Source organism: Phaethon aethereus (assembly GCF_964289735.1).
Source record: "Phaethon aethereus genome assembly, chromosome: 11".
In the NCBI taxonomy this organism is placed as follows: Eukaryota; Metazoa; Chordata; class Aves; order Phaethontiformes; family Phaethontidae; genus Phaethon; species Phaethon aethereus.
The window spans coordinates 23,049,275-23,076,706 of record NC_138587.1 but is presented as its reverse complement, the minus strand read 5'-3'; the positions used below and the strand labels follow the sequence as shown (position 1 = coordinate 23,076,706).

The 27,432-nt window shown below is 37.8% G+C and overlaps 1 protein-coding gene across 1 annotated transcript in view; it reads left to right on the top strand.

Annotated features, from left to right (window-relative positions):
• The window catches only part of NUP210 (nucleoporin 210), a gene marked incomplete at its 5' end in the record, with an annotated part of 66,540 nt that overhangs the window by 18,776 nt on the left and 20,332 nt on the right, over positions 1–27,432 (top strand). The window contains 17 exons of the mRNA XM_082004554.1: positions 451–583; positions 1,452–1,610; positions 2,083–2,151; positions 2,469–2,575; positions 3,634–3,774; positions 5,016–5,153; positions 8,864–9,019; positions 12,075–12,273; positions 13,594–13,739; positions 16,498–16,719; positions 17,985–18,158; positions 19,435–19,627; positions 19,930–20,036; positions 22,349–22,453; positions 22,589–22,690; positions 25,611–25,739; positions 26,427–26,554. Of these exons, the coding sequence (XP_081860680.1) occupies positions 451–583; positions 1,452–1,610; positions 2,083–2,151; positions 2,469–2,575; positions 3,634–3,774; positions 5,016–5,153; positions 8,864–9,019; positions 12,075–12,273; positions 13,594–13,739; positions 16,498–16,719; positions 17,985–18,158; positions 19,435–19,627; positions 19,930–20,036; positions 22,349–22,453; positions 22,589–22,690; positions 25,611–25,739; positions 26,427–26,554 (2,408 nt within the window). The remainder of the gene's footprint in view (positions 1–450; positions 584–1,451; positions 1,611–2,082; positions 2,152–2,468; positions 2,576–3,633; positions 3,775–5,015; positions 5,154–8,863; positions 9,020–12,074; positions 12,274–13,593; positions 13,740–16,497; positions 16,720–17,984; positions 18,159–19,434; positions 19,628–19,929; positions 20,037–22,348; positions 22,454–22,588; positions 22,691–25,610; positions 25,740–26,426; positions 26,555–27,432) is intronic.

Sequence of the window (27,432 nt, the reverse complement as noted above, 5' to 3'; positions counted from 1 at the left end):
ATTTATACAATTATCTGTTGTATTCTTAATTTAATAGACGAATGAGTTTGGTACAGATTCCTCAGTGAAGTTATAATGGATATGTCATATTCAGGTACCGTGTTTTACATTAGGGAAAATAAATTTCTAGATGTCTGAATAGTCACTGTGCATCTGTCTCAAGTTTTTCTGTATTCTCCAGGAAACTGAACGAAAATGATGTTCATACAGAGTTGATTTTTTTTTTTTTATTTCAGCCTTGCACATTATGCACAGAGCAGATCTCTATGCCATTCATTGTCCCTTGCATTTTCCTGTTGTAACAAAATTTGAGATTATAATGAAGAGCCAATTACAGCAAGTAATATTTTTCGCTTGCAGGTTATAAGTTATTGCTGCATGGCCTATTTCAGACAAATGAGCTGTTTTAAATGTGGTTGCTTTTTCTTGTTTTCTTCCCTCAATCAATAGCATGTACATCCTGCAGAAGTCAGATTGCTAATTTTGGAAAACATCCTTTTAAATCCAGCATATGATATTTATCTTCTGGTAGGAACATCAGTTCAGTACAGAGTTCAGAAAATAAGGCAAGGGAAGATTACAGGTTTGTCCTGTTCTTTTTTCTCTTTTTTTTTTTTTAATTTTTTAAATTTTTGTGTAGATTTTTAACTGCTGAGAAATTTTTAATTGTGTTTAAACTGCTTTGTTAATATTTAATACTGTTTTCCTAAACCACATGATGATACAGCTGTTTAGTGTTTTTCTGTCAAAAAAACTGTGTCTCTTGCAGGTTTGTCAAGGACATGAAGGTAACTTAGAATAGGAGCTAAGGCCATCATTTTAGATGTACTTGTTTATTTCATGAGAAACTGTGTCTGACTTTTTTAATTAAGTCAAATGTAGATTAATAACTTGTCAAGAAAACATTTTCTGTTAGAAAAATGGATTTGCTCCACTTATACAAGTATGAGTTAGCTGGCTTCATGTCCATTTAGAAGTGTGAAAGTTTGTAATTGCTTCTGTTAATTACAAGAATCCTGGGCTGGTAATGACTTGACTTTTTTTTTTTTTTTCTTCTATTAGAAACTAGATAAGAAATGTTTTACTAGGCGAGTAAACTAGGCTCACTACATCAGCTAGTACTGCAGAATGGAGCGGCAGAAATTGTCAGTAACCCATAGAAAGTAATTTGACTACTTCTGAAGCTGGGAGTGACTTGGATGTTAGGTCTGAACGGTGGAATGATATTAGTTGGAAATTGCAGCTTCAAAGAAATTAAAGTTAGGAGGGAAACTCGTTTTCTCTGGGTGTGTTGATATAATCACAAAAATGCTATTTCTATAAGACATTAAAAATAGTGCTTTAAAGTGTGTGCTAGGCATCAATAAAAATTAATCAGCAATAATTAGCAGCATCTAAAAACTGATACACTTGCTTTTATTGTTTCATATGTTGTCTTGTTTTACGTGCAGAACTAATGATGCCATCTGATCAGTATGAACTGCAGCTACAGAACAACATACTTGGTCCTGAGGGAGATCCGTCTTGGCCGGTTGCCAGGTTGGACCAGGCAACATCAGTTGTGACTGCGTTGCAGCAGGGACAAACGAACCTCATACTTGGCCACAAGAGTATCCTTCCTAGGTGATGCTTTTCCATCCAGATCTTCGTGGCAGGAAACAAACTTGCCACCCTTTGCAGCACAAAAAGTTAAAATTATCCACATTTGTACCGGTAGTCTTGAAAATCCAGAGCACCTGGTGGTGGAGCCATAGAAAGCAGCACTGTTGTGAATTTAGTCTCAACAGTGCTGCCTGATGCCTTGGAATGTTCTAAGAAATTAGTTTGGCAAAAGATCGATTAAATCATGTCTGTTCCCCTCAGTCAATGTGGAAATGTGATGGGGCTTTATTTAATTTTTGTATCTAGAACATTCTATTCTCTAGTGGAAACTCTCTAAAATGCTCAGGGTACTGGGGCTAACGTTTACTTTCAGTGTACAGTTAGCTTTAAATATACAAAGAGGCACAAGGAGCCCCAGGAACAAGCTGTTCTTTACTTGACTTTTGACAAAACTTTTCTATTCCTTTACTGAGACTTCAGGTATTCGCATGCAAGGGGTTTCCAGACTACCAAACAGCACTATCTATGTTGTAAATCCAGGGTATTTAGGTTGGTACTGGCTGCAATTTTCCTGATTGCTTAATATAATTTCTTGCCTTGTGCTTGTGTTGCTGTCTTTCTGTGTGTATATATATGCTTCCATTTCTCGTATTACTTTTCATAGAAAAGTAATTTTACTAATAAAAGTAGCTCAGTGTGAAATAGGTTCAATTGTAAATATTTATTTATTTTCTTTCATCTCTGTATTCAGCAGCTTAAAACCATGAATGTGCCTCTTCAGAGTGTGGGCACCAGAAACAAAATGCTTATATCCATTATGTAAAGAGGCTGTTGGTTTGTACTGTTCAATATTTCTTGTTTTGTAGGATTTACAGTTCGTCCAGGTGACAGATGGGTCCTAGAAACAGGCAGACTTTATGAAATTACAATTGAAGTGTATGATAAATCAAGCAATAAGGTGTATTTATCTGATGTAAGTTGAAATGTTGATATACTTCTGAATGTCTGTCTCGTAAGTCCTGGCTTTCTTCAAAATTCCTTGAGCAGCTTCTTACTTACATTGAGTTAGGACATTTCAAAGCATGTTGTTTCTTGCCTTTTCTTTTTTTCCCCTTTGTTTTGTTGTTGTTTTGTGGGTTTTGTTGGGTTTTTTTTTAAATAAAGTGCTCTGGGTGATTCATGTGAAAGTGCCCATTGGAGTCTTAAGTGCTGTAGAAAAAACTGCAAAAAGTTGACGATGACCCTCAAACATGTAGCATAGGCACTGCACTGGGAATTGAGAACCGGTGTAACTGCTGGAGAGCAGTACTAATACGGTACTTCATCTCATCAGTCCTCCCAAATATAATATTGTCACATCTAGAGGCAATCTTTCCTATTGAAGTATGAGGTGTAAGGTAGGCTTGTAACACTCTTGAGGAGCTACCTGTTTCCTTTCAGTTGATTATGGGAAAAGATTAGATGATTATCTAGCATTAAAATACTTCACTGTATGGTACTTAAATAGGATGAATTCTAGGTACTTGGTACCAAATATACAATACCTTAAAAAAAAAAATTAAATAGTTCATTTGTAAGCAGAAAAAAATTATTAAATTATTGCTTTTCAGAATATCAAATTTATGTGAATGTTATTTTACTTGCCCTTATTTGCTTCCTGAGATATAGATCTGAGTTTCAGCTAGATCTCAGAAATGTGCTATGGGGGCAGTATATTTGCATGTTCTTCCCCTTTTGTGTTTAAGAATGATGAAATTGAGACATTATTGTAAAATATGAATTATTTAGTGGTATAAATACTGATACTTTTCATAATAAATTACATGTAACTGATAATTTTAAAAAGTAAATATTTTTCCATGGAGTTAATGCTGTGTCTAAAAGATACAATCTTTTTGAAAGACTGAAACTTTAATGGAGAAAAATTCTTACTCCTTTTGTCATTGATTTGTTGCTAATATGTTTATGGCTGTCTGTACAGTATGAATGTCAGTTACTTGTGACAATATCTATTTAATATTCTGGTTTTAGAATATCAGAATTAATACAAAGCTGTCCAAAGAATATTTTGAGGTGCTGAAGTCATCTCTGAATGGATCATATCATTATGTGAAAGCAATAAAGAAGGGTCAGACCATTATTGATGCTACACTGACATCAGTTGTAGATCAGGTATGTTTTTATGAAAACTCTTCGGCTTTACTGGTAGGCCTAAAAATAAATCACTCGTGCAGTAGTGACATAGTAAAAGGAAACGGAAGAATTACATGGGTCTAAGCCATCTTTGTTTAAACAGATTAAGAACCAAATTCTAAAATCTTTACTTCAGGAAAACTGTCAATTAAGTCAACAGAGGATTTGCTTAGATAAAGACTGTAGGGTTTTGCTTCCTACTGTGTGGCAAACACCTGTTAAACCAGTGGTGCACGGCACTGATCTTTTTTTTTCAGGGCAGATACTTTTGTGGGCATGTAGTGTTCCTTGTGCTGGTGCAAAGGTCCTCTCACATTCTCTGAGTGAATTTTATGATTTATTGTGGTAGGATCATCAGTGTCATGCCCTGGCCTTGTTCTGCATTCAGTTACATTTGGAAAGTTTTCTGTCATTTGGTAAGTGTTGTTAAATGCTGGAATGAAAATCTGCCAAATGTATCAGCCTGCAAATTTCTTCAAATTAATGTTCATTAACTTTCTGCTAGTTGGGCAGGCTGCTGAATGTATGGCTAACTAGGGCACGTGGTGTGAAAGTGATTTGCTTTTGCTTGAAACTTGGAAAAATTCAAAACTTCAACCCATTTGCTGTGAAATTGTTTCAGTGATTCCTTGAGTAGGATTTAGTAGATCCTTGTATATGATAAGCCATGCTCATTCTCTGTGTCAGAGAGGTACTCTTGAATGGAATGAGGTCTACTGGGAGTGGTTAAAGTTTTCCTTCAGAACTCCAGTAAGAAACACGATGTTGTGCCAGAGGTTTATGGCATTACAATTACAGCAAAGTTGTAAATTTTGGGATGTGTTGAGGAATGGGTCTTTTAGGCTGAGTTTTGTCTTCATTTGCTGCAGAATGGAATGAGCAAAGAGGAGAGGCAGGTGTAGAGTTACTGAATTAGTTCTCCAGACAAGGTTTCAAAAACTAGTAGTAGCGCGAGTGTGTTTCTTGTTGCTGTTTGCCTTACAAATTAATGTGGCCACCTGTATCTCCATAGCAATACCACTCATTTAATGCAATAGCACACTTTGCAGCTATAAGCTGACTATTTGCTCACAAGTAACACTGTTCCTAAGTGACCCTAAGCAGTTGCTTTCCTTTCTCCCTGAGACATTTTCAACAACTTGTCTATGTATAAGGACTAAATGTTCATTCTAGGAAGCACTACGATGCCATCTCTAATACTGTGCTGTTGCTTTTTGTAGGATGGAGGTGTTCACACATTACCAGTTCCAGTGCGAAACCAGCAAGATGTTGAAATATATGTTCCCATAGTTCTTTCACCCAGCATTTTGACATTTCCTTGGCAGCCAAAAGCAGGAGTCTACCAGTACACCATCCAGGTATGCCAAAGAAGTATCTCAACGCTCAAGTATTGCTCAAGCAGGCACAGTGAGGCCTGTAACCACTCATAGAGTTGACTGTGGATTTTTCAGGCATAGTGATATCCACAGCTTTATTTGGAGGAATTACGTTGGATGTTAGTTGCGGGAATTAATGTGTAGTTTAAAAAAAGCACAGAAGAAACCAACAAACATAAAAACCCCACCAACTTTTACCTCATGTCTTCCTCTTTCCATCACGCATGCACCACACACAGGCATAGAGTGGTTTGGAATTGCAGAAAGCATCCTAGGTAGAAAAATTTATAGTAATCATTAGAGGCTACCATTTACTGTAAAGGGATGGGAGTATGAATCAGAGTGTGAAATGACTAAAAAAAAAGGGCATGACAAGATTAATGAGCAGCACCCTATCTACCTTTGACGTCAGTATCCTTTACTTGCCACACATCTCATGCTTCTAATAAAAAGTTACAGGGAGGCAATGACCACAGTTTCATTTATAGTATGCCCTTCTAAGGGGACTTTTTTCTTACATTTCTTATGTAACCTTTGCTTCCATGCTGCCCATCCTTCTACACACTTCATGAAGCAAATGGCTTGTCTTCCAGTATCTGGAGTATAGTCTAACTGGAGAAAAGAACATTGTGTTTCCCCTTCCTATCCCAGTACAATGATGCCCATGTGCTGCACTCAAGTGTTTCATGCACAGTTCCTACCTCTCCCTTTTAGCATGAAGTAGTGCTGAGTTTTGGATCTGTCTTCAAGTAAACTATACAAAACGAGGCAGTGGGACACATGGTGTCCGAAGTAAATAAATTGGTTTCATGGGGATAAAATTGCATTCTATAAGTGCAAATCCGAAGTTAACGCCACTGAGGTTAGCACCGTCATCTGTAATTTTTATTTTCTGTGGGATTAAAGTTTGGTTTAGTTCATGCTATACCCAACCACACCAGTAGAGTGTGGTAAAAATTCTTAGTACAAATATGCATTTTCAGTACTTCATTGTAACTTCTGCTAGAATTTTCCCAGTAACGGAAAGTAAATGTGTTTTTCTGTTTCCCAACACACTTACAGTTCTACTCTTGTCTTGCCTTATCTTGCATATATCATCTAATATTTCACTAGAGAACATTCCTTTGTGTTACTCCAATAATTGCATCAGTATTCTTATCTTACTGTGATCTTTTTTTTTTATTAAAAACATAAAAACTTATTTTTCTCCCAACATTTAAATTAGTTTGCATTTGGTGAAACAGAACATTTTCTGAATCTGCCCATTCAACAATACTAGTGGTTGTTTACAGTAGCACACAGCTTGATTGTTGTTCCTGCCTGTAGATTAGTGTTTGCCTCCTACTCAGTAGTTTTTGAGTCAGGCTATTTTAGAGTGGTGAATAGACTTTTTCTGAAAATAAGTTGAAAGAGATTTTTGGATCTAGCCAAATTCTGTTCATAGCTAAAGTAACTCCTTCTAAATGGTGTTAGAATGACTTTCAGGTTTTACTTTATCAGCTGTCTGGTTTTCTGTTGGTTGCTGTGTTCATATTTGTGCTAATAAGATGGCTTCTGTTGCAAGTAAAAAAGGGAGGGGGGGGGAACCCAAAAACCAAAAAAACTCCAAACCCACCAATATTTCCTTCCTTCCTTCCTTCCTTCCGAGGAGCAAAGTGCCATCTTTGTGAAGATCAGTGGTGAGGGCATCACTGTCACTGGTAGCAGTTTGTGGAGTGGAGTTCAGCTAACAGGCTGTGGATAATGATTAGACTGAAACAGAGACTGGTTTATAGTTTCTCTCCTCAGTGCAAATTGACTGCCAGAGAGAAAAATGTAGTAATGCATCTGGTTTGTGTGGCAAGGACATGTGATTCTATAGAATTACTAAGAATTGGGTATTTCTATTTTATGTTTTCTGCTTATTTCCCTGTTTTAACTGAAAATTTCTTTAGAAAACATTCTGAACTTTCACATTCTTGAAATGTTTTTTGCCACATCCCATGTATCTCCTTCTGTCACACACTGTTACCTACTTAGCCATTTGTCTTTGTCCGCTGCCCTTTCTGTAATCAGGTTGTGCACATGCTCATGGGAAGGAAAAAGGGAAATGACTGTCCTTTTGATTTCCGCCCCCCCCCCCCCCTCCCCGGTAAAAGTTATTAGCTAAGCTGCTGCGTGATTTAGATTTATTTTGCACACTAACCTTCTAGACAAGACTTATCATCTTTTCCATTTTTAATTTAATTATGAAGTGGTTTAGAGCAAATGCTGAGGAAGTTAAAGAAATGAAAACAATACAAGTAAACAAAAAATTGCTCTGCTTTTCACCCTTGTTTTATTCTGATGGAACTTTGAAATCTATTTTGGAGTGTGAAAGTTGGGGGTTTTTTTGTTTTGTTTTTTTTTTTTTTAACTTCCTTTAAAAATGCATCATTCTCAGTATAACTTTCTGCACCGTATTTGTCACAACAGACACTTCCTATAGCTCACAATAGTGTGTTTAAAACCTATACATTTCAGAGCATTGTAATGATTATGTTTTTTCAGTAACTACTGTTACACATCTGGGAGGACAATACTGTATTTGTGCTGGCAAAATGTTTCTTGGCCCTCCACTTTATAAAACATGAACTGTAGCAGATATGACCCTGTCCTGGCTGCCAAGTGTTCATACAGTGGGTGTAATAATTTGTTTCTGTTGATGTGGACCATAATATCAAGTAACTAGTTCTTACCCTTCTGCAGCATAATTCCATTCACTTAGGGTCTTCTAATTGTGAAAAAACCCTTCAAGAGCTGGGAGCTCTAGGAAGAGGGTGGGGTTTTCTTTTTTGTTGGCTTTTTCTTTTTTTAATGGGAATCTGCATGATAAAACTGAGTTTGTAAGTTTGGCAATTACTGACCCCTTCCTTGAAAAGCCATTGTGGGAGTGTAGCCTGTAGATTTTGCAGGCCCTCGTGGTGCTTGTGGCAAGCGTGGGCAGTTTCCGTATGTGCCTATAGCGCATTCCATGACTGCTGGCTTGCTGCAGCAGCACGTTTGTTGAATGGCTGCGGGTAGACGTCCTGATTATCAGCATAAAATGAAAGAAGTAATGCCGAGAAGAGAGGGACTTTTTCTTTCTTTTTTTTTTTCCCCTTCTTGCCTCATTCCCTCCCTACCTCCCACGTACCTTCTTTTTTCTTCCTTTAGATTCCTTAACAATTCCCATTGAAAGAAGCTAGCAGGTACAGAGTGTCAGGTTAGCAGCTCGGAGACCCAAAATCGGCACTTCGGCTGTCAGCAACAGAGAAACAGTGGGAGTTTTTCAGAAGTACGATAATCCCATGTGCCAGGCCTCTGGTGCCTTGATTTGTGAAATGCTCTGCTGAGTCTAAGCGCTATCAGTTACTGGGAGTTGCGAGCATCAGACTTCTGCAGTTGGGAGAGAGATATTTGGGTTAGTAGCACTGGTCAGCACATAAGATAGGTGCATGAAGAAAGCTGAAATTAAAATGAATGAAGGGTGATAATCTTCTCCTCTCTTACCTGACCTTGCTTTATTTGAAAGTTCTGAGGTGTTACTTTATTTGTGTTTCCTCAATTATAGTATTGTCGTTGCTCGGTGTGTCCCTGGTTTTCATGCAAGATATTCAAAGGCTTGACAGCTAAGAAATGTGAGAGCCATATACTTCATAAAATATATGAAAGATTTTCTCTCTCTATTCTAGGCTCACGGTGGAAGTGGAAATTTCAGCTGGTCCTCTTCTAACCAGGCAGTTGCTACAGTGACAGTCAAAGGAGTAATGACAACTGGAAGTGATATCGGTGTCAGTGTTATTCAGGCAATTGATGTTCAGAATCCGTTGCATTATGGAGAAATGAAGGTAAAATGCTTATTTTTCCATGATCACTCTTGAATATGGCTTCTGGAAACAGTGAAGAAGCTGAGAATGCCATAAGCATTTCCCTTTCCAAAATATTCCCAAGAGATTTCCTTGCTGCCCTGTGGCAGGTTAAGTGATCTGTTTCAGAGTTGGTGCTTCTGGGGATTCAAGCTCTCTCCACTGCATTAACTTTAGTCCCATTTTTGCCCCTTCCTGATTTTCTTGGCAAGTCTTTTTCCTTGTTGAAAGTTTTGAGTGCAAGAAGGAAATAGTAATTTACTACTGGCCTAGCCATCTAAGCAGACAAACCAAACTAAAAATGTATTCTGCATGGTGAGAGGTGGGTGTTTTCCCTCAATATAAAATGACGACAGATATCATCAAGATGTGCAAGGAAATTCCTGCCTGGAGAATTAGCTGAAATGCTATACAGTGATGCATAATGAATCTAGATAACCAAGCTGGCCAAGAAAAAAAAAATCTTTTAGGAAAATTAGGAGAAAATGAGAATGAAAAATACAGCTCCCAAGAGGGATTTTGTGGTCTCTGTGCAAATCATACCTTGTTCTTAGGATTTGGTTGGAGCGATAAGTGTGTGATATGGAGTGAAGAAAATAACAGGAACAGTATATGTAATGGCCCCGCAGGAAAGAGCGTGCAAAGATAAGTGAAGAAGCTGCTCTGGTTAACACTAAATTTACAATCTTAAGTTTTTCTCTAGAATGTTACAGATTTGGAAATAACTCCTTGTGTCCTTTGGACACAAATAATTTTCCTTAATGAAACTGTCAGCGCTTACTCTCTCTGTTAAGCTGTTAGGAACCGCGAGACCTGTAACATGATAGAATAAGAACTCAAAGTAAGTACTACTGTGGTGTGTATTCACTACTGTGAAGTAGTACTACTCTGCTACCTTCACAAATTCAGGCATTTTAATACACGCTTTAACTCCGTGGCTTTTGCAAAGAGCTAAACATTGGAATGGAAACCTGACAGAGAAGAGGAAATTTGCTCCTGACGTCAGAAAAACGAAGAGAGAGTGTTCTGAGCATGTGTGGATAAGCTGGGGTCCAGAGGCTGTGTTTGTCTAAGTGAAATAGGTTTATTTATGCCAAGCAGATACTATTGAGGCGGGCGAACAACCTCCATCTGGCTAAGGCTTTGTAAAGGTGATGGTCTTTGTTTCTGAGGGAGCATAGAAGTTGAATTAGGAAGAACATCTTGCAAGCTCTGGGGCAGTGCACCTTCCTTCCAGGATACATGCCTGTAATTTAGCAACTGGTGAGGAACAAGCTGATTGCACCAAATATACATAGATATAGATGTTAGATATACAAAATACCTCATAATTTTTAAGTATTCCTATGTGCAGCACTGCTGTAATTGTCATACTGCACTTCTGTTGCACCAAAGTCCCTTTTGACAAAAATGTTAAAAAATGCATGTGGTCAAGACTGCTAAGACTGTCCCAGGATGAAGAGAGCGTTATACAAGCAGACATCTTTCCCCCCTCTCTCTCTTTTTTTTTTTTTTTTAATTTTTTTTAGTATGTGTGTTTTGGGAAAGATCTTTCTAGGCAAGTTTTACTTTGAACAGCTGCATCTACTAATGATGGGTTTTTCGAGGGGCAAATTAGCTTGAGTTTTGTGCTCAGATTATTTATGTCAATTCTACAAAGTGAATTTGAGGGAGATACTAAATTTCATGCTTAAAATAGTGACTTAAACGTTTAAAATAATGACACAAATCAAAATTTGTGCAGAATTTAGTTTATAGACTTGCTCTGAAATTAGTCTCTGGACAACCCAGGATGCTGTTTTTTAGCAGTGCGACAGTTACCAGCAGGAGATCAGAAACAAAGATTTTCAGTTAAAACTTCTTATTCTCAAACATAAGTCAAAGCCTGAAGACAGAAAAAATACTTCTCTTCATGTGAGCTTTCAGAGCAGTGTATTGCACAATCTGAATAGGTTATTTTTTAATGCCTTTGTTCTTGTGTTAGGAATTGCATTCTTTGTAGAATAACTCTGAAGAGTTCTATTTATTAACCTCAGTGAGCAAGTTTTAGGAATAGTTAACTCTGTTCCACAAGGATTACAGTTTTAACTCTGTACCATATGGTTCAATATTCTATCCTGAAGCCATTTGCAGATGGTTAGCCAGTTAAGATATTGCAAATGAAAAGCTTTGATGGTAGGGATTGTTATAAACTATGCAGTTTATGTGGTGAATTCTTTAACATTAATGGAAAAAGTAGCAAATAATACAGTTAAGGCTTGTTCATCAACATACCAGCTATAATAGCATGGAAGATAAATTTCTGCTGGTCTTATTTTTGAAAGTAATCCTTTTGATTTCAAAAGTCTCTCTCACATGAAGATTACTTGTTGAAGCAGAAGATTGTTAGATTACTAGATATTTGTTCACTTACTTTAGATTTCTGACATATTACTGTGGGGAAATGTTGAGCCCTGGACACCTTTAAAAATGTTTTGTCAACAGAAATGCCGGAAAGGGGGGCATGGAAAAAGCCTTTGGGGAAATGTTTGGGCCGTTAGTTCTCTTAACTTCTACATACCTGCTGCTATGAGCAATGGAGGCTGGGGAGCCTTGCTATGTCAGGTCCAGCTCAAATATTTACGCTCTGAAAGTCAAGGTGGGATACTAAATTTGTCCCTGTTGCACCTCCTGGAGAGACCGTGCAACTTAATCCACACCTTAAAATCCACAAAGCGGAAGAGAGAATTATAGAAGGAGCAGTAAAACGATCACCAAACTAATGTGAACTTGGACTCTTAAGGGAGAAGAGCACTAAAATAGTAGCAACCTTTTTCTGGCCCTTTCTGATACCTTTCTGCAGCCCGTAAATACAAAAGCACTATTTAATCTGAGAAGAATTGTTTCCAGCCATCAGAGAAGTCAGCAGCTAGGAGAAGTATAGGAGAGGGCTAATGAAAATAAGGAGAGCATATTGAAGTCTATTCTTCTTTTTTCTGGTACTGTATTGTGGAGTTCTGTTCATACGTCTCTAACCTGTGTTTCATTCCTCCTTCAGGTGTACGTAACTGAGCCTAGTGGGATGGAGTTCACACCATGTCAAGTTGAAGCACGCGTTGGCCAAATATTGGAGCTGCCTCTGAGCATTAACGGCCTAACAAATGTTGAAATGGGCGAGATGGTCCCACTGAGCGACTGCTCACACTTTGATCTAGTTGTGGAAGTAGAAAACCGTGGTGTGTTCAAGCCACTTCAAGGTGATTTGACCCCCTCCCTGTTTTGAAACTAAATTAAGATGTTAGTAAGTTACACGTCTCCTCTCACTGTTTCAGTTGCTGTGTACAATATTCTGAGAGGTGCTTACTTTCAGAGGTGGGGATCACAGTAGTTTCATTTTGAGGATGGGTTTACTTTTTTATGCAGAACTTCTCTTTGATATTTTTGATGTTTTGAGGGACTCTTAAAGCATTTTGGCAATTATTTTATTAGATAATATGTAGTCTCCTGTATGTCTTTTTACTGATTTAGTATTTTTAACATGCTTCTGTAACAAAGCTGATGGGTTTTCTCATAAGAGGGGTCTGCATATATTGTGTTTTGCGGTAGCATTGGAAGACTTACAAAAACGCAAAGACAAAAAACTGCTTTTCTTGAATTGTCCGGTAGTACTTTCATTTCTGTAAGGACACCATTCATTGTTTTCTCAGAAGGAACTAAGACAATCAGCTGCTTAAATTTTGCCAAAGCTGTGTCATTCTTAAGTTCATTGCTTTAAGAAATTCCTCTTGTCAGGTTTATTTTGAGTATGGAGTATGCATGTTATTTTCAAAGATTGCCATTAATGTTGTTGGGCTAAGTGGAGATTGAGTAACGTGCTTGTTCCTATGTCTGCTGAATTCAGTATGTTATTCAGATGTACCATTAATTTTTTCCAAGTGTCTCTTGTATGGAAGCTCTTTCCTGTGCTATTGAGGCAGTAAAACCAGTCTGCATTGTACCATCTGTTTGCCTGAGAGGCAGCTATTTTAAATGTCACTATGTAGTATGCTGCTGTACTGTTTGTTTCAAAAAAAAAGAAAAAATAGACCCCTCCCAAACCCCCAAATGTCCTCGAAGTAAGCAGAGAAATTTCATGAAAATACCTTACCTTCAGCTAGAGAGATGATGTGTTCATTTCATCCGTTGATGTACAGTTCAAGTTGTTCTGTGAAGGAAAGCTTGTCTAAGTAGTATGACTTATTTGTGCTAAATTACAAGCCAGTTTCATTTTTGAACAGAAAGATGAAAATATTCAGTGAGGGATAGAAGTTATACTAGTTTGTACCACAGTAAAGGCTCATGTCCTGCTTAGGACAGTGTGAAAATAAAGAAGATTGTGAGATGTGGATCCTTCAGTAAGTACTGGGTTTGAGATGAAATACAGTAGTGAACATTTTTACCCATTTGGTTGGACAACACAGCTCTACTTACTTCTGATGGAGAAGCTTTTGTTGAGGAAAACCATGTTGAACTTGCATTAAAATGCCTGGGCATTTCTCTCCAAATATGTATTTATATATCTTTAATTTATCTGACAGGAAGGCTTAAGCCAACTACTGATTTTTGTAGTGGAGTCAGAGCGAAAGCTGAAACTCAAGGATACACAACACTTGTTGTTAGTTACACCCATGGTCATGTCCACCTCAGTGCTAGTATCACCATTGCTGCTTATCTACCTTTAAAAGTAAGTCTGTTTTCATTGTTCTAAAGCAACCCATGATTTAAAATACCTTTAAATGACAAAAAGCAAGTTGATATTATGTAATGTATGTTTAAGAAAAATGAGGTGGGTGGTTGATTCACAGGAAAAACTTTTATGAACTGTTTTGGGGAATCGTGTTTTAACCCATTCTCTGTAGAGCATATATATATATAGTAGAGTTTGATGCCCCATCCCTGGAAACATCCCAGGTCAGGCTGGACGGGGCTCTGAGCAACCTGCTGTAGTTGAAGATGTCCCTGCTCAGTGCAGGGGGTTGGACTAGGTGACCTTTAAAGGTCCCTTCCAACCCAAACCATTCTATGATTTCATGATGATGCAAGCCAACTATAGAGGAGTGAGTAGTGCGATAGCGAACTAAGAGATTGTTGCATCTTCTGAAGTGGAAAGTGAATTTGATATCCTTGCCGATTTTTCAGACTTTTGGCAAAAAAGTTACAATTGCTGTAATCTGAAGAAATATGCAGGACAGTAATAGGTGTCAACCCTCATGCGAATGAGGATGTGTATCTTGTTTTGCACAGCACACCTGAATTAACAAGTTACTTTCCAGCAGACTCTAGATGGGTTGAAAATTACGTGAGACTCAAATAGTTCATTTTTTGACTGTCTGTTTCACCTGTTTAAAATTGGCTTAATAAGGTAATAAGGGTGTCCTGGTTTCAGCCAGGATAGAGCTGGTTTTCTTCACAGAAGCTAGTGTCAGACTGTGTTTTGGATTTGGGATGAGGAACTGTTGATAATGTGCTGATGTTTTGGGTTGTTGCTGAGCCGTCAAGGACAGTCCAGCTTCTTGTGCTGGCCTGCCAGCAAGCAGGCTGGGGGTGCACGGGAAGCTGGGAGGGGACACAGCCGGGACAGCTGACCCAGACTGGCCAAAGGGATATTCCCTACCATCCGACGTCATGCCCAGTACATAAACTGGAGTTGGCCGGGGGGGGCGAAAATCGCTGCTCGGGGACGGGCTGTCGATCACGGGGTGGTGAGCAATTTCTGTATTGGGCATCACTTGTTCTTGTACATTCCTTTGTTGGTATTATCATTATTGTTCCCTTCTTTCTTTCTGTCCTATTAAACCGTGTTTATCTCAACCCACGAGGTTTTTCCTAATTCTCTCCCCTGTCCCACTGTGGGAGGGAGAGTGAGCGAGCAGCTGTGGGGTGCTTAGTTGCCGGCTGGGGCTAAACCACAACAAAGGGGGTGGTCACAATTCTGTGTCCATAATGGCAAATGAAAGTAGACCTAGCTTATGATTTCTGCTTTCACAATATATAAACTGATTTTTGCAAGAATGCAATGCTGACTTGCTTATATGGCAGTGAAAACGCATGCTTTTTCCCTACAAATGGGAGAAACATATTTTCCTGTTGGACAGTTCACTAAAGAAAACAGGAACAAAGAACCTGCGTACAGGGTCAATATGTGGAGATACGAAACAGTATGCTTATGTTCCCTTCATCTTCAGAGATCTAGCACTGAATCCGCAAAGCTGAAGTCTAATACATTTGACCATAGCATTTTTTCCCCCAGATCTGGAACCAAGTTTGTGTAAATCATACAAATCTGTGACTGTAATAATTTTACTTTTTAAGTGTGCTTTTCCTGTCAATGATCTTAAATAGTTGAGTATAATTCTTTGAAGATGCTGAGACATCCTGAGCAGAGTGTGTAAACTTGTTCTATTTTTGGCAGCCCATATGAGAGAGAGAGGCATAGTCACTTTAATTAGGAATTTTTCATGTGTATATAAGTGTAGAACAGTGATTTCCACATTCTTTTCCCTCCTTTCTGTAGAGTGAAATGTTTATAAAGCCCAGAAATGGAAGACACAGGCATTTTTCTGTCAGATCTCTATTAAAAATTATAACTTAAAAAGTGGAAGAAAACGAAACAATAATCCAAAGGCAGGCAGACACTCGAGACTAAATCCCATAGTTTCACACTGGGTTTTTACCTTTATATTACAAATATAACCAGGGAGTGAATGGGAGGAGAGAGGAACACTTATGCCAACGCTTCCTATGCCTTCTCTCTCTTCCTATCAAAATGCACCTGTGGAAAGAATTGAACTATCCTTTATGTTAGCTGCTCTTTCTTTCTTACTAAGCTCCTGAGTAATATGATGTTGTGGAACACAAGCTATAAATGGTTATTGTGTATTCAAATGTTAGGTTCGCTTCTGTGATGATAAACAGCACAGGCTGTCCCGGTGATGCACATCAGTGTAGAATTTATTGCAGAGATTTGAAATAAAACTTGTGGAGGAGAATAATTACATGCAGAGGACTGTGCTGGAGAGAGCACTGTCAAGTGAAAGGATTTTTAAAGACTAAAATTTCATTTATTTGAAGTACGATCTATTAAAAAAATGTAGTAGAATACTTTCTCTCTGAATGTGCTTGGAAGAGTATATTCAGGGTCTTTCTCTTGCTGTAACTCTTCATGAAAGAGATGTAATTAGAATATCATTAAAACTTTTCTTTGAGTCTGTGGGCTGCAGTGTATGTAATCCAACTGGACAGAATTCTTGTAGGTGATGCTAATTATTTTGGTACAATTCTGTTCTCAAATAACCATGCTTACAAACCACTGTATGAGAAAAATCATAGCCTACTCAAAAAAATAAATAGAGCTCTTCCATTAAGAAGGAAGTTTCTGTTGCAAAATACAACCAAACTATGTGTAAATAGAATAGTTAATTTATAACTGTCATTCATTACAGACTATTGATCCTCCATCTGTTGCTTTAGTGACTTTGGGTTCCTCTAAAGACATGTTATTTGAAGGAGGACCTAGACCATGGGTACAAGAACCTTCAAAGTTCTTTAGGAATATCACCGCGGAGGATGCAGAAAGTATTGGTGTCTCCTTATTTGGACCTCCTACATCACGAAATAACATACAGCATTGGGTTAGAGTATCTTGCAAAAGCCTGGGAGAGCAAGTAAGTGCCAGAAGGTATTTGTATTGTCCTCCATTAAACACTGAGCTAAGGCAATTGAGAAGGCTTCAGACAGATTTATGATACCGTATACTTTTACATAACGAGTACTTTTTATAATAAGCCAGTAAAGAACTTGGATAAGTACATAGTTTATGCATTGTGATGCTGGTATGGGTTTTAGAGTGAGCATTTCATAACAGTACATTATAAAGTGGTTTATGATGAGTTTATTGCAATATAAAGCCAAGCCACAGAAACCTTATGTTGTGGAATGTGTTAAACAGATTCTAGTAAGTGCAGCTTCAGTTTGCATAAATAGGATCATAGCAGAAGGTTACTGCAGTAAACCAATTCTTCTGTCTGAGCTGCTCCTCTTAACCAGCTTACTTTCCACTGTGATTCTATTTAGTCAAACAAATGACAACCATATGTATTTACCGCTCTGATATTTGTACAGTCTTTGTGTTAGTGGCTGTAGTCATTTTCCACCTGGTCTTGTTTTCTCCAAAACACAGAAGTGATTTATCCTGCTTTATTCACACTGGACAGTTTATAAAGCGTTTAGCTTTGATTTAATGTTTTTCTCTTGTAATTCTGCAAGGCCTAAGCATTTTTGTGTGGCTGCCAAATCATTTAGCTTGTTTCCTCAGTGGATGCTGTGCAAAGTGTAGCTATTTCTGTAAGTGCAAATTCAGAAAGGAACAAACATTTTTTTGTTGTCTATGACTGTGCATACATTGGCTGTCTGTCCTCAGTGTTGTCCAGAGCAGGTTGCATCTGCATGGGCGGATAAGGCAGGTAACCAGAGCTATCTCAGCATGCTGGGATAGCCTTCTCTGTGTTTACATCGACTTTGTTTTGTTGAGGGCTAAAAAAGGAATGCAAAATAAAACATTAGATGTTTTTAAACACACGGAAGTGGCTACAAATATTGTTCTGTTCTCACTCTGCAAGAAAAATACCTGCCTGTTAGCATTTTAAGTTACAAAAGATTTGTTGCTTGACTCAAGTTTAATAGTAGTAAGCGTGAATACCTAGGAAAAGTTCCCAGGAATAGTACTTTGATAATGGTATAGAACTGTTCTTGAAATATGCACCTCCTTTTACATCTCGCTGTGTCTTAATGGTGCTGTAAATCCCCAAGGTTCATATTTTTGCTTGTTCATTCTGACATCAGAACGTAACTGAGATGTGTGAAATAGCAAATGCTTGAACTCTGTAGTCCCCTTCTCTCTCCTCACCTGCTTGTTTTCATAATTGTACAGGTTATTGCCTTAACAGTTGGAAACAACCCCACAGTCACCAACCCTTTTCCAGCGGTTGAGCCTGCTGTTGTCAAGTTCATCTGTGCTGTCCCTTCACGATTCGCTTTGACTCCTGTTTATGGAAGTCCTCAGCTTGATATCTCCTGCCCTTTGCTGCAACAAAACAAGCAAGTGGTAAGCCTGAGGAGTGACTGGAAAAGCCTGTGTTCTTATAACTTAAAAATCAGTGTTTGGACCTCCACATAGAAAGTAAAGCATCTGCCTTGCTGCAAGAGTAGCAGTAACTATAGTGTTGTGGGCCACACTGGTGTCGTTGTCTACTTCTGCAGAGAGCAGTCTGAACGTGAGTTTCCTTCGCCTGTTTTCCAACACATTTATAAAGGGACCTACCAGAAAATAGGAGTCTATGTAAAAGCATTTGGATTGTGGTCTCTCACAAACGTGTAACTGAGGAAGCATTGCTGTCTTGAGATAAGCTTCTTTTTTATTTAAAACAAAAGCCAAAAAAATACACACACACAAAAAAAAAGGGGGTGGGGGAATGTTTCCAGCAGCTGTTTCTAATGAAAGTACTTTTTCCCTATGCCACTTCACTCTAATCTAGCTATTCCATTAAGTATATAGAGACATATTTTACCATACAGGCATTATTACATGAGTGTACATTTGTGTGTCTTATTAGTAAAGGCACAAACACTGCTGATGTGAAGATACCAATGTAAGTATATACAGTGAGTGTTGTTCAGTGACATCAGATGTATTCAGCTTTGCAAATCTGAGTCACAATAAATTGGACAACATATACATGTAGATTATCAAGCGTAAAGAACTCTTTCTTCTATATCCTAACGAGTGCTGGTCACATGTTGTCTGCTGAGTAAACTGTGTGTTTTGTCATGTTGATGTTACCAGGCAAATATATAAAAGTCATCCTACTTTCATAAAACTGCAATGTGTATTGAGTTGATGAATCATTTTAAGGAACTCCTATTTAATAACAAGATAAGAAAGAGATTTTTGTGTGTTATAAGTCACTTCCGGCTTTTCTAGCTCAGTTATGTGTCAGTTAGACTACATCAGTACAGTGCTTTTGCTAATGCATTTCACAAGATCAGCACTGGAATTTTGAGTAACACCTTCTGACAAATAGCAGTATTTTTCATTTCTCTGTTTGAATTCCAAAGACAACATAGTTGAGCTGTGTGGTTTGATTTTTGTTTTAAGGTAATTCACTGGCTAAAAAAACCCTACCCTCTTGCTCCCCCCCAAAAAAACCCCTTACAGTTGAAGTACAGTTTAATGACTTTGCATTAATGGCTCATTTTAATGAGCATTACTCATGTAATGCATGTTATAATAAATTTCATGGAACTCGGTATACATTTTTTTCTTTTAATGATTCAAATATCCTCTTGCATCTCTTCAGTTCAAAGTACTCATTCTTTTTCAGGTTCCTGTTTCAAATTATCGCAATCCAATATTGAATTTGGCTGCATATGACCAACAAGGCAGTAAATTTGATAACTTCAGTTCTCTTAGTGTTACGTGGGAATCAACAAAAATGTCCTTAGCTAATATTGAGCCTGATATGCCAATGGAGCTGACTCTGAAAGAAGATGGAAGTGGTCAAAAGAAAATGCATGGTATGAATTAGTTTAAATGAGCATTTCATTATTTGAAGAAGGTCAGGTTTAAATCTATTTGGTAATGTCTGAGCTTGATTAAAGAAAGTACTGTAATCTGCCATCATATTTCAGCTTCTCCTCAACATGCATTTTAAGTTTGTGCTATTAAAAAAAAAAAAGAACCAAACCTGATGCCTAGAACCTGCCTTGAGAGGCAAAATCCTTGTCTGTTTAGAATGATAATGGAAGAGATTAGCACTGTATATTTAATCTTTTTCTTCCCAGTAATCAGATTTATTTGACCTTTTGTTTGATTCTAGGCTTACAAACTGTTCTAGTTCATCATGAGTCTGGAACAACTGCCATCTCTGCAACTGCAGCAGGATACCAGCAATCCCATCTGAGGGCAGCTAAAGTAAAAATACCGGTACTCAGAACTCTGTTGGATTTTTTTGTTGCTATTTTCCTATGAAGTTTAATGTATCGTGTTCACATATATTTATGTCCTTGATGCATAGTAATTTAAAAATAAGGCCGTTCCATAGCTGATTCTGAAGACAGATTCATACCACAATGTTTTTATAATGTTCATGGCTCTTCCTGCTTTCCTCTGCACTACGTGCTACTATACATATCAAATACATCCAATTTCTTTTTGTTAACCACATGGGCAAGGGGATTACAAAGAATTGGTTCAGTTGGTTTTGTTTCAGTTTAGGTTTTTTAATGAATTGGTCAATCTCTGCTGCTTGTCCTTCATTAAAGCAACCATGTGCTTAGTACAGCTGTCACTGGGGAAAGCAAATGTATTATTTCCACTGCAAAAATTGGTAGAAAGTTTCTGCGTGAGCAAAGCAAAAGCTAGCTGATCTCCTTATATAGACCATATGTGAAATCTGGGCTCTGACTAATTCCCCTTCCCCTTCCCCCTCACATTGTCTGTCACTTCTGTAAGATCTACTCATTTGTGCAGTGCCAGCTATAAGCGTGGGCTCTAATTTTTCAAGTCATTAGCCACTCCCTAAAATACTTTAGTTTGTAGGTACTCAACATAGGAAAGAACAACAGCAAAAAGTGGTGATGATGAACAAAGACGACAGATGTAAAGAGATTGCAATTTTCTGTTTGTGTCACTTTTTTTTTTAACTGAATGTAAAGGCAGGTTTCAGTTTATGGAACAACCTGACATGCACAGTAAATAACTCTTAAACTATCCTGATTCACTAAATTGCAACTCTGTTTAATTTTGTTAAGCAAGATTTAGGTGGGTTTTGACTATGTGTGGTTCTGACTCGTACTATGAAAATAAGAGTTGAGACCAAAGAGTAAAATATGGAGCTAGAGGTTACAGTATTTTAATTCAAAGCAGGTAACAGATGGGCACTAATAATGTGAAATATCCTGTGGCCCAGATTTCTGTCAGTACGTCCAAGGTTTGGCATCTGGATGGTAAAATGCTTTGGAAGGTTATCTGTATTGCCAGCTGGTTCTTGTCTTTTCAGTGAGGTTTCGAGTCTGTCTTGCTGGAAAGCATGGTGTAGATGCATTTCTACTGAAGAATTTCTCTATAACTTAGGCAAAATTACTCAATTAGAGACACAGTTACTTTGCCACCTAAGACATTTGGGTCTGTATCTTTTTTTTTCTCTTAAGAAAATTGAGTTGTAACAAGAACACTTGGTGTTCTGCAATCATTTTGTAATTCACTGTGCTCTGCTTTATTAAACCAATATTCAATATTCTTTCTTACATTTAGAGATAATTAGAAAAGTGATTTCTCCAAACTTTGCCTCAAGTTCAGAGATGTTTATTGTATTTCAGTGGGGGATACATGCATGTAAAATGGCACTGGAGTTATAGTCTGTGTTTAGGTTTGGGAGGAATCTTTTTGATAGTTGAAGAGTAGTTGTAGATACCACTTCTGCTACAGTTACATAGGCTCATGTGTTGTTTCTTTAAATTAGGTAATTCGTCAGCTTTTTTCAAATACATTAGAAATGGAAAGCTATATTCTGCTTTCTAACTTGTCCGTACTTATACTTCTTTCTTACAGACCGAAGCACAAATAAAAAACTAATAGATGGTGTATTAAGAAATTTTGATCAGTGTTCCATGTTTAAGTGGAGCATCCTGTTATGTCATTAGGGAAAGATGACATCCTTTCTGCATCAAGGAAATAATTCTGCTAATTAGGTGAAATGGGTACATAATACTAACTTCCTCTAAAAAACATTTCCCCTTTCTAAGCTAATGTTATTATGAGTGAATGATTAAACCTGCATCTGGTCCAGTGTTTATGTACTTACATTTAAGGAAGAATTTCTTTTGGTGGCCTGCTAGGAAGAAGCCTAAAAAGATGAGCTTGAAGTAGAAGAAAACATTCTGTCTCTATGCTTTCTTTTGTATGACCTTACAACGTGTCTCTGAGTTAATAACCTATCTGTGTATGTCAGACTTGGTTAACTGATCCCACCACATCTTCAACGCGTAGGCCTTGGTTCTTTGTCTTGGTCAGAGATGCAGAATGCAACAGCATGTCCTGTATCTGACCTTACCTGTAGAAGAGAGCTAGCAGCTGAGCCAATTACTAGATCTTGTGAACATGCTATTAACCTAAACTTCTCCATCTCTGACTCTTTTTTGTTTCTCTGCTTTAAGCATCCTTCCCTGCATATACAAGAGACTTGCACTCTTTTCTGACTTAGTGTTTGCTATAACAGCTAGAATTGTTTCTTTCAGTATGAACCTCTTCTACCAGTGTCTGCCACTATTGAACTGATCCTAGTGGAGGATGTAAAAGTGAATCCTACTTACGTCTCCATTTACAATCACCCTGACATACAGGTAAGGAATTATTCTGGTACTTTCTAACTGCAGGGAGGAGAACATCAAAACTTATATAATATGTGTAAGGATACTAGTTTTAGCAATGTACTGGAAAGTTGCAAGCTGATTTTGGATGCTTTTCTGGTTTTGCAGGCAGAACTTTTCATCAGAGAAGGTTCTGGATATTTTTTCATTAATACCAGTGTTGCAAATGTTGTAAGAGTGGCTCATGAGGAAACTCAGGGTGTTGCTTTGGTGAGTGAAGTTGTTATTTTACGTCTTTTTGGTGACCTGATTATCATTCTGCAGTTTAGTCACTACTGGTCATTTTTGAGTACACATGGATAGAGAGGCAATAACTGAATCCTGGATGTGTTTGCGTGTCACAGTCAGCTTCAGGCAGGGGATCTTTGCACTAGCAGTTTCATGTGTAGTTTCAGGTATAGGAAACTGTTTCACTACAGTTGTGATGCATACGTATGCTCTGTACAAGATAAAGGCAAGTATCAAGTTGTTCTTTACCCATTACAATTTTGCAGTAAAGTGTTCCTGATTTCATAAACACAAAATGAAAAATAATATGACAGAATTATTCAGAAGTGTTATACAAAAGATTAATTGATTTCTAGAGTAATATTGGAATATTTGTGTAGGCCAGTACTTCTGAAACCTTCAAATTCTTCTTCCAGTGCTATTTCAGGATATTTTGCTACCACAGTATTTCATCCTGATTTTGTGAATAAATATCTACTAGAGATTTTATTTCTGATCTACATATGCAGTTTTTAATGCACTTTTCCACTAGAAGATGTGACTAAACTATAGTTATGCTTGACTTCATCTAGGCCCAGGATATGAGATGCATTCTACAGTGAACAACAATAAAACTATATATTTGCATTGTAGCTTTCATTAGACAAGAATTGGAAGTGACACAAATTGTTTTAAAGAGTAGTCTTTACAAATTTATAATTTACAGATTTATCTTGTAGCTGATAAAGTTGTGAAATAATGATGATAAAGGTGGATTTTTGTTTTCATTGTTGAGAATATGGAAAGTATTGTTGAAACGTTTTGATTGTCTCTAAATGTCAAAAGTTTAAGATGGGAATATTTTTCCAACCAAGTCAGCTAGGCACAGAGGTGGGCGAAAAAATGCAAGAGATGAGCTTATTTTTGTACATTTTACACTGTTTCAACTCTTAATAGTTTTTTAGTCAGATCTCCCTCATGGGTTTAGCAGTGCTTTAACTGATGTACACAAGATAATTTCAGAATAGAGCAGTGAACTTAAGTGGTGGAACACTGCCAGCAAGATAGGCTTTGTGAAATACAGAGAGAGGTTTGTTTTAACTACCTGTCACATTAAAGGAGAGAAAACTCCACTTTTTAACACGTTTAAAAAGCCTTTTTGGAAAAAAAAAAAAAAACGCCCACCAAAAAACCCCAAACAGTGAACACCCCCACATTTTAAAAGTTTGTTAGTCCTGTGTGCTATGTTTCAGTTAAATCTCAGTGTCACCTATGGATTTTTCTTTCTATGGAAGCCAGCAGAACGGTCTGTGTAGAAAATCAGCAAGTTCTAGTCTGATGTGCCAGGGTGATGCCGTGACAGGTATCAATGAAGCCAAGTTAATGCAGGATGGCTTGATAGTAAACTATTCTGAGAAATTAAATTTGAGTTATCTAGAGCAGTAATTCTCAGACTTTGTACTGGAACTGCCAAGGATAAATTCTATACCTCTTACTCTTTTTGACACAGCAGCTTTTCTGGACGTGGGTGGCAGCATGGGGGAACAATGAATAGTGGTAGAAGGTGAAATACGCTGTATACTAGGGAGCCACTGGACACCTAACAGGAGATGACAACAGAAGAGGTGGCTGGGACAGGAGCAGTTTTTATACCTGCTGTCCCTTTCAGCCCACTGCTCTGGTAGCTTATTTTCTCTGGTCTCCCAGCCCAAACTGAGCTCCATGACATCTTCTTCCTGGTGATGGTGCTGGCTGCCTCCTCCTGGCCACATCCCCTGCTATTCTTTCCACAGCTCTGTTAATATATGCCCCCAGCACCTTTATTAGCCACCCACTTTGGGAACTGCTGCTCTTCTGAAAGCTGACAGTGTTAAAACTTTTTATTCCTTTCTATTTTGAGGCAAAAGTAAGAGCGGTGCCCTCAAAGAACAAAATGTCAGCTCTTCCCACTGCTCTCGCTGCTGACTCCTGTAGTGCTGCCAAGTAATGCTATGAACTGTATTAAATTCCTTTGAACTGGGGGGCCTGGCTGTCCACCACCCCTTGTTTCAGAGTTCACCTTCATAGGCCAGACGAGTGCATAGAATAGGACACCAAACACCTGCCCTGTCTCTGGCCAAAGTGAAGGTACCTGTGAAGGCAAAGAGAATAGTTGGGGCCATCCCTGAGGTGTGTGGCAAGGTCAGGCAGACTGCAAGAGAACTGCAGAGATTATGTGAGCAAGGTTTGGATGCGTGGCCTTGAGAAAGTGTGTGGAGACAACTTTGTGACTGGTGCCTAGTCCTGAGGGCTTGTATTTGTGAGCAGAGGTCTCTTTCTTAGTTGTTTGATTCTCTCTGTATTCTGAGAAGTGCAACGTGTATGTTCTTTGTATTAAAAAAATCAATAAAATAATCATAATAGTTGTATCAAAGAAACACCTGATTTGTCAATCTTCCTCTTATTTGGGAAGATCTGCCACCAGATTGTGGCTATTCATTTGGATTAAAAGCAGTAACAGTAAAGTAGGAAGCAATACCGATGCTTTATAAGCACAGTCTCATTCCTTGATTTTTATTTTTTTTTCCCCCCTTACCATTTTGGTTTTCACTCCACTAAAAAAAGTTTCATCACTCTGAATGATTTGTTGTGGGGTTTTTTGTCCTTCTGATGGCAGAAGGAGGATAACAGGATGCCACACTGCTTCTAGATTAAGATATGTAATTCAATTGCTGCCCGGAGGCCGTTTGCACTAGCTCAATAGTATGCTTTTTGCATACATTTTACAGCTGTACTTTTACTTTGGTGGAAGTGTTATCTGTGTCTAAGGCTTGGAGATTTTGGCATCCAACTGTTTGCACTGAAAAGTGATATAAATTTTATCCTATGAATGATAGACAAATGAAAATAAGTGCTATAATACAATTTTCTTTCGGCGTTGCAGGTACATCCTCTGCTTCCAGGATCAGTGACTGTAATGATTCATGACTTGTGTTTGGCTTTCCCTGCCCCAGCTAAAGCTGAAATTTATGTATCTGATATACAGGAACTGTATGTCCGAGTTGTTGACAAGGTTAGTGGCTTTGAAACCAGCATTATTAGCTGATCAAGATTGCCCTGATTCCTTGTGCTGATCATGAACATAAAAGATGAGACTTGTACAAGATGATACGATGTAGTGGTCAGGGCCTTCTGCTGCAGCTTCTCCTTAGTGAAATAGTTTGATCTCCGTCCCAAATTTATCCTTTTAGGATCTAAATCTTTCAGAGTGTCAAGTGTCTCTTACTTCATGTTCTGTGTGGCAAAAATCTCAACTTCTGTGTTTACCTAGCTATGTTAATTCATAATTTATGTGAACACACTAATTTACATTTCCTATTGGTTAAAGTGCATGAGAGCAGTTCTTTTAGGAATAGGTTTTGCCCCAAGGTCATTTTCCATATGTCATGTTTTAAAAATGAACCAAAAAAAGCCCAACTGATTTTACTTGCCAGCTTGGGTGCGTCTTACACAAAATAAGTGTTGATATTTCTGGATGTTTTAATTATGCCCTTGCCAGCTGAAAGACCTGAATTCATTTATTTAATTTGATGCTAACCATAGCTGGCAGGGATTATTCTTCAAAATCAGTGCTAATCTAACCTTGGGGCTTTATCTCTAATACCCTACTAAAATTGTAATACAAAGTAAAATTAAAATGTTTATGCTAATAAATGAGAATAGTTTAAATGAAAGCTGATGGAATGTGACTATGTTTCAGGTGGAGATTGGAAAAACAGTTAAAGCTCATGTCAGAGTTCTGGATGACTCTAAGAAACCTTTTCTGGCAAAATACTTTGCTGTCATGGATCTAAAACTAAGGGCAGCATCACAGATTGTTTCACTTGTGTAAGTTAATGGATTTTTTTTAATTAATCTGCAAATATGTTTATAGGCAGAACAAGCAAAAAATGAGTAAAGGTATTGGCTTGGAGGCATAGTAGTATACAATGACTGAGTTTTTATTTATTTTATTTTTGTAAAGTTTTAATTACCTGTTAAATGGTAAAAAAAAAATGGTTAATTGTCAGGAAAATTACCTAAGCTAACAGTCTAAATCTTGCTGACTGATGAATGAAATTGTATTAGTAGGCTATAATATTTCATGGAGCCTTATGCATCTTGGAAGCTGTCACTTGGCAAATAATGTCAAGTGAAGAACTCTGTGAAGACATATCTGATGTTATCAAACTCATTCTGTCTGTTACTTAACCTTTTAGAAACAGGTAGGCTAATCATCCTATTGCCTCAAAAGCTCCTTATTTTCCAAGCTCTAAACACAATGATTAAAATTACAGGGAAAAAAAGTTATTTTTGGACTGTTGATTTTTACTGTTGAGGTAATCAGTAAATATCATTCTGCTTTATATGGGGAAGTTTTTGTGCCCGTTTGCATTCGTCACGCAGTACTGCTTGGCTGTATCTATCCCACTCCATTAAATAGTGTCAAGGTATGTGCTGAAGGCTTGTGCCGCTATTGTCCATACTGGTCAAGTTGTTAGTGGCTTCCCACTAGTTAGTTTTGGTCTGTACCAGCTAAGACTCTTGTTTCATTTTCATTTCAGGTATTTCATTTCAAGATCAAACGCAAAGGCTACAAAGAGCCATTTCATGATGTTACATGTAGAAATGTGATGGTTACCTTAATTTTGCTTAAGACATAGTCACTTAGCCATCCTTATGGTAAAGCTGCTATGCACTAAATAAATCTTTTGCGTTTGTTATTC